The sequence below is a fragment of the Athene cunicularia genome (assembly GCF_003259725.1).
Source record: "Athene cunicularia isolate RWA chromosome 2 unlocalized genomic scaffold, athCun1 chr2_part1, whole genome shotgun sequence".
Classification (NCBI taxonomy): Eukaryota; Metazoa; Chordata; class Aves; order Strigiformes; family Strigidae; genus Athene; species Athene cunicularia.
The window spans coordinates 152,966,286-152,973,247 of NW_020799095.1; the positions used below are offsets into that span (position 1 = coordinate 152,966,286).

The 6,962-nt window shown below is 58.2% G+C and overlaps 1 protein-coding gene across 2 annotated transcripts in view; it reads left to right on the forward strand.

The window, feature by feature from the left end:
- The window catches only part of LOC113477170 (1-phosphatidylinositol 4,5-bisphosphate phosphodiesterase gamma-1-like), an 18,482-nt gene extending 11,538 nt beyond the window's left edge, over window positions 1–6,944 (forward strand). Inside the window, exons 18-32 of one of the 2 annotated variants that reach the window (XM_026843330.1) lie at window positions 70–189; window positions 501–684; window positions 993–1,070; window positions 2,051–2,154; window positions 2,375–2,471; window positions 2,725–2,791; window positions 3,245–3,408; window positions 3,530–3,626; window positions 3,764–3,988; window positions 4,295–4,443; window positions 5,017–5,131; window positions 5,359–5,520; window positions 5,844–5,932; window positions 6,056–6,240; window positions 6,318–6,944. In XM_026843330.1, coding sequence (XP_026699131.1) covers window positions 70–189; window positions 501–684; window positions 993–1,070; window positions 2,051–2,154; window positions 2,375–2,471; window positions 2,725–2,791; window positions 3,245–3,408; window positions 3,530–3,626; window positions 3,764–3,988; window positions 4,295–4,443; window positions 5,017–5,131; window positions 5,359–5,520; window positions 5,844–5,932; window positions 6,056–6,240; window positions 6,318–6,369 — 1,888 coding nt within the window. In that variant the 3' untranslated portion in view covers window positions 6,370–6,944. Of the gene's footprint in view, window positions 1–69; window positions 190–500; window positions 685–992; window positions 1,071–2,050; window positions 2,155–2,374; window positions 2,472–2,724; window positions 2,792–3,191; window positions 3,217–3,244; window positions 3,409–3,529; window positions 3,627–3,763; window positions 3,989–4,294; window positions 4,444–5,016; window positions 5,132–5,358; window positions 5,521–5,843; window positions 5,933–6,055; window positions 6,241–6,317 lie in introns of those variants that run through there. The other variant, XM_026843331.1, reaches the window with a different exon arrangement.
- Window positions 6,945–6,962: the final 18 nt, after the last annotated feature.

Genomic DNA, 6,962 nt, shown 5'->3' on the forward strand with positions numbered 1-6,962 from the left:
GCCCCCCCCCCCCCCGGGGGGGTGGAGATACCGGTGCCAACCCACCACCTCCATGCTCTGCCCGGCCAGGTGGTACCACGCCAGCTTGACGCGCCTGCAGGCCGAGCACATGCTGATGAGGGTCCCACGGGATGGAGCTTTCCTGGTGCGCAAGCGCAGTGAACCCAACTCCTACGCCATCTCCTTCCGGTGAGTGTGGCCACCCCGGCACCCTGAGGCTGGTTGGGCTCAGCCACGGTGCCCACGTTGCCAACCAAGCTGAGAACTGCTTGGCTCGTGTCTGTTGTGATACCACGCTGGGTGCCAGGGGTTTGGTCTGGGTCAGCAGGGTGACAGGGTGGGATGCAGGATGCTGTCATAGTGGGGGGAACAAGTAGCCGTGGTGAAAGCCACATCCTCAGCGTGGTCACCCGGTGGCATCACCTCCTGCCCGTCCCCATCATGGAGGCAGGGTCCAGCCGCCCCTCACATGATCTTCCCCTGGTCTATCTTGACCCCAGGGCGGAGGGGAAGATCAAGCACTGCCGCATCCAGCAGGAAGGTCGGCTCTTCATGCTGGGTAGCTCGGCCGAGTTCGAGAGCCTCGTGGACCTCATCAGCTACTACGAGAAGCACCCGCTCTACCGCAAGATGAAGCTGCGTTACCCCATCAACGAGGAGACCCTGGAGAAGATGGGCACCACCGTGAGTGCTCCCAGCGGACGGGATGGTAGGGATGGAGGGTCTGTGCCACAGGCAACCAAGCTTCGTCCCCAGGTCCACCATGGTGGGGAGGTCTTCTCCAGCCTCTTGGTTGAAGCTCAGCCAGAACCGGCTAAGCTCTTTCTGCAGCCATTATCCACAATTATAGCTCTATCATAATTCCCTTCCAACAAGTTGCAAAGGTCCCTCTCAACCTTCTCTTGATCACACATAGTAGCCCGGCTCCCACTACATCCCCTTGTAGACTCTACGTGTATCCGGATGACCCACTCAGGCATTTCTCCTTGCAGGAGTTGGACTATGGAGCCCTATACGAGGTGCGGACCCCCCACTTCTATGTAGAGGCCAACAAGATGCCAATGGCCAGGGTAAGAGGCCAAGGTGGTGTCCCTGGGAGGTGGAGGGTGGTGGGACGTGATGATTGTAGTTCTGGGGCTCCTTAGGGTGGTGCCTCCTCAGACCCACAACATCTCCCACCGCTGACCTGAGAAGTGGCGTTTTGCCACATTTTTCTGACCCTCAGGCAATGCTGGAGCTGGACTTTTCCTGCATCACCATCACTTGGGTACAGTCCGAGCTTCAGCAATAGCATTGTCACAGCATGGGGGGAGTGGACAGGTCTGGAGGGAGCCCAGCCTGGAGCACGGACCTGGCACAAGTTTGCCCCAACAGCAAGGAAACCTCCATGGATCCCTTTGTACTGGGAACCCCAAAAGAGCAGATTTAGGTTCAGTTCCCAGGTGGTGCAATCACCATCCTCAGAGATTTTGGGGATGGGGCTGCTCTTGGAGCTGACCAAGTCTCCATCCTTGGAAGTTTTTGGGACCAGGCTGGTCTTGGACCTGACCTAGTCTCTATTCTCAGAGGTTTTTGGGAGCAGGCTGGTCTTGGAGCTGAGCCTAGAGGAGGCTGGACTGGAGCCTCAAGGCTCCTACAATCCTACAAGCCCCTGTGATCCTAAAATCCCATGGTTCAGCATTCCTGTGCCTTAAATGTCCCTCTGCAGCAAAGCAGCTCTAAGGCTAAGGCCAGACATGGGAAAGCATAACCCAGAGGGTTTATTCCTGGGTCTTGTGGTACTATCAGGGGATTAACCCCTTCAGTGCACCAGCAGAAATCATTGGGGGACCTGGAAGAGGAACCCACTTTGTGCTGAACATAGTGGTCCTGCAGGCACCTCCAGCCCTCCTGTCCCCTCAAACACGTCTCACTGCTGGCACAAGCAATTTGGGGGCATCATTTGGGGTGCTGGACCCTCAGGGCCCCCCACGCTCCACCATGGGGGAGGCACACGCTGCCCGCCAGCGTCCGCAGGTGGTGACACGTGTCCCTCTCCCCCGTGACCCAGTGCACAGTGAAGGCTCTCTACGACTACAAAGCACAGCGGGAGGACGAGCTGTCGTTCTGCAAGCAGGCCATCATCCACAACGTCGACAAACAGGACGGCGGCTGGTGAGAGCGGTTGGGTGGCCCGTGGGTGGGCTTCGCCCTGGGTGGGAGGTGGAGGGGACACCCTGGGTTTTCCCGCAGGTCGTCCTGCGGTGGGTTTTAACTGCCTCCCTTTCTGTCCCCCCACCCCTTCTCCAACTGCTCCCTGACACTGCATGCAGCATGAACACCCCTGTCCTCCCCCAAACCGGTCCGCTTGCCTTGATCCTCTCACCCCTTGCAGGTGGCGGGGGGACTACGGGGGCAAGAAGCAACTGTGGTTCCCGGCCAACTACGTGGAGGAGATTGTCAGCACGCAAGCGCAGGAGCAGGATGAGGCCGTGAGTGCCATGTCCCCACACACCTGGGACCGAGGCCACCTGAGATGTTCCCAGCCTTGTGCCAGCCCAGACCCTTATCCAGAGGCTGGGAGATGCTCATCACAGAGCAGAGCATGCCAAGAGTCTGTTTTTCCCATTTTTGCTCAAATTTGGCCTGTTTGGAAGGCTGGAGGGAGGTTGTCAAACGGAGCGGGCACCGGGCTCAGCCCTTCATGCCTCCTCCACCATCTTCCTCTTCCCTCCTCTCTTGCAGTCATCAGAAAACAGCCCCCTGGGGAACTTCTTGAAGGGCTTCATCGACGTGCCATCCTGCCACGTTGGTGAGTGTCCCCCCCACGTCCCCACCGCAGCTGCGGGAGCCCACTGGGATGACGCGCACCCTGTGCTGAAGCTCGGTCCTGTGAGCTGAGGCTCCCCAAACTCATCGTGTAACTGCCAGATGGGCTTGTGCTTGGCACAACGTGGCAGGGAGCAACGTGGGGCTGGGTTCAGAGAGATTTGGCTGATTTGAGGGGAATTCAGAGGGATTTAGACGTCCAAATGGTGCAGGGGACATTTGCCCCTGGCTCAAGGGACAATGCATTCCATCATGGAAAGCTGAAACCATACATTAGAAAAATGGGATCCTCGCAAGAGGAGGACCCCAGTGGTTGGTGGGGTGCCAGGAAGGGCTGGTGGGGGCCCGGGAGAGGGACTGCTGAGGTTTCGTTTGCTCCACAGAGCCATCCATTGGGAATGTCTTCGAGTAAAGCCCCCCTCTGATGTCCTTATAGTTATCTCCAAAGACGGGAGGAGCTCCAAACCATTTGTCTTCACCATCCATTCCCAGCAGATGTCCCACGCAGCCCAGTCGCTGGACGTGGCCGCGGACACGCAGGAGGAACTCAGCGAGTGGGTGGCCAAGATCCGAGAGGCCACGCAGAACGCCGATGCCAGGGTGAGGGGCACAGGGGTGCAGAGGAGGGAGTAGACGGTCCTGTCCCCCAACGAATGGTCCCCAACGTCTCCAGAGGAGGAGGTTGGGGAGAGACTTTCAGCTCCTGTTTTCCCTTGTGCAGATGCAAGAGGGGAAGATCATGGAGCGGAGGAAGAAGATCGCGCTGGAGCTCTCCGAACTGGTTGTGTATTGCCGCCCGGTGCCGTTTGATGAGGACAGTAAGAGCTGGAGAAGGGGGGTGATGGAATAAGCTTGGGACGAGATGGGTGGGGGGAGCCAAGCCGTCATGGTGGGCTAGCCCCAGGCCACCAGAGAGCCCCGTGTCTTCCACTGATGGCCACCTTGATGCTTTCAGAGATTGGCACGGACAAGGCGTGCTACAGGGACATGTCCTCCTTCCCGGAGACCAAGGCAGAGAAGTACGCCAACCGTAGCAAGGGAAAGAAGTTCCTGCAGTACAACCGGCGCCAGCTCAGCCGTATCTACCCCAAAGGGCAGCGCCTGGACTCCTCCAACTATGACCCGTTGCCCATGTGGATCTGCGGTAGCCAACTCGTGGCCCTCAACTTCCAGACACCCGGTAAATCCTGCTCCTGAGTTGGTTGCTGGGCTCATCCCTGAAGGTCACCCCAAAATCCCCATCCCCAGTGGCTCTGCCCTGTTGCTAGAGGTGGTTTGGATGATCTCCACAACCTTTGTCTTCATCCTGATGGGGACATCTCCATGCAATTTTTGGGTGCTTCATGCAAAAAACAGCTTCATCCCTTCTCCAAGCAGGGTTTGGGCTCTTAGCAGGGGGTTTGCCAGCTCAGGACCTTCTGCCCAAGGACCTCAGGGAGGTCTCTGAGCCCCACGGCTCAGAGGTGCTCTGTCCCCATGGCCACAGACAAGCCGATGCAGCTGAACCAGGCGCTCTTCATGCTCGGTGGCCGCAGCGGCTACGTCCTGCAGCCTGACATCATGAGGGATGAGACCTTCGACCCCTTCGACAAGAACAGCCTGAAGATCGTGGAACCCATCACAGTCCAGCTGCAGGTAAGTGGGTGAGGACAGCAAGTCCATCTTGAAGTGGTCACCATCAAGATGGGGACTTGCTTCTTCCTTGGTTTTGGGTCAACTGGGGGTGGTTTTTCTATGTTTCATCCATGTATTTGCTCCATAGAGTCTGTTACCCCATGATTTCTTGGGTTTGTTGTTTCTTCTCCATAAGCAGCATCATTTTTCCTGGGGGACAACCCCCCAACTGCACAGAGCTGAGCCTAACCTCAGCACGAATGAGGTGGAGGGTAAAGTAGATAAAACAAGCGCCGAAAAGCACCTTACTCAACCCTTGGGTAATTTCGGTGTTACTGCTGGGACAGGTTGGTTTGTAGGCACCTGACTCTTGGGCATGGCATGAATCCAGCAAAAGTTTTAAAAATAATTTCAGGGATACGGCTAAATTCAAGCTAAACCCAGTCCAAAATCATAAATAAGGTGTGGTGTGGCTAATTGTGGCCATGAAGCTTTTAGCAAGCCCAAACCAACTGAGCCACAGGGCTGGCTTGTGGAGTCCTTTGCTCAGCGTGGCCAGACCTCACCCTCCTCTTCCTCCTCTTCTTCCCACAGATCCTTGGCGCCCGGCACCTTCCAAAGAACGGGAGGAGCATTGTGTGCCCCTTCGTGGAGGTGGAGGTGTGCGGCTCTGAGTATGACAACAGCAAGAACAAGACGGACGTCGTAGGTGAGGGTCCACATGGGTGCCGTTCCCACCCAGCCCCTGCGCCCTGGGGACAGGGGGGGACGCTGGGACAACCCTTTGGGGTGTCCTTTGGACACGTGGGTGATGGGGCTGGGTTTTGTGGAGGAGTGAAGAGGACAGGTGTCTCCCACTAATTTGCTGGTGCTATACTGGTGATGTCCATGTGTCTAACCCCGCTCTGACCCTCCCCGCTGTCTCCTTGCCCCCAGCCGACAACGGCTTCAACCCCGTCTGGCTCTTCAAGCAATTTGTCTTCGACATCAACAACCCCGAGTTCGCCTTCCTTCGCTTTGTGGTGTACGAGGAGGACATGTTCAGCGACCCCAACTTCTTGGCACAAGCCACCTTCCCCGTCAAGGGCCTCAAAACAGGTACGGTCCTTCCTTCTGCACCACCACCATCATCATCATCACCATCAAACTGTAGAATCATTGAATGGTTTGGGTTGGAAGGGACTTTTAAAGGTTGTCTAGCCCAAACCCATTGCAATCGTCGTAGCTCGGGGATCTGGTGGAGTTGAGAACTGTCAGTGTGAGGTTAATGGTTGGACTAGATGATATTCAAGGTCTTTTCCAACCGAGGTGATTCTGTGACTCTGTGATCATCGTCATCATCACCTCCCTGGGGGTCTGGCCATGGCAAGGGGCTCACACCCTGCCCTGGGGCTGAGCTCGTGTCATGGTGTTGTGTCCAGGCTACCGGTCGGTGCCGTTGAAGAACAGCTACACCGAGGACCTGGAGCTCGCTGCCCTCCTCATCCACATTGAGATCATCAACGCCAAGGCAGGTGGACCAGGCAGCGTGGGGAACCCTGTGCCTCAGTTTCCCCAGCCAGAGCCGGGGGGAACAGCACCCTGGGGGGTGTCCTGTCCACCCTACCAACCTCATAGCCTTGTGTCAGAGCAGGAGGAAGACGAGGAGAACCTCTACTCCTCCATCCAGCAGCTACGGGACCGTGCCAGCGAGCTCTCCAGCCAGGTCTCCAGCTACGAGCGCACCAACGGCTGCGACTCCCGCTACCAGCAGCGCCTCGACGAGCTACGGGCAGCCCAGGAGCGGCTCATGGAGCTCACCGAAGTCCGCAACCGCAAGTGAGTGTCCCCTCCCCGTGGCTTCGGGACGTTCCTCCTGGGAGGATCCCTAAGGCCACCGCCCTGTTCCCCACCAGATTGATGGAGAAGAAGAAGAGGGACCGGCAGATGGTCACCAAGCGCAGCTGAGCTGGATGGACACGAGGCCACCAGCCCACTGTGGACCTCCCTCGTCACCTCCTCTCCCGCTGCGAAGGGAGGTGGGGTGGATGGATCTGGACCCCCCCCACACGCAGGGCTGGGTGATAGCGGCGTGACAAATTTGGGGACAAGAAGGGACTTCGGGTAGCTCTGCTTTGTGACGTTTCTTTGTCGGGGCGAGGCAGGAGGCGGGACGCTGTACTGTAAATCCTGAGCGCCTCCGGCTTCGTCCCGTGTCCCCTGGGGCTCGTGGCCACCTCCCTGTCCCCGCAGAGTGGCCACTGCGGCTCCTCTTCACCCCACATCCTCCGTGTCCCACCACCCCGTGGCAGGGGGGTGGTGATGAGAGCCCTGTGACCAGTGGGGAAACTGAGGCACAAGGGCCCAGCCAGCCCAGGTTGCGGCAGGACCGGCCACCTCCATCCTGGGGACAGGACCGGCTGGCAGCGAGGCACCAGGATGGGGATGCAGGGGACACTTTGGGGAGGGGGGTGTAGGGGGGCATTTTGCCCCTCCGCTATAAATATCTGTATTTTCTTCTTTTAGCCAGCGTGTACATATGGCGCGGGGAAGGGGGGGGG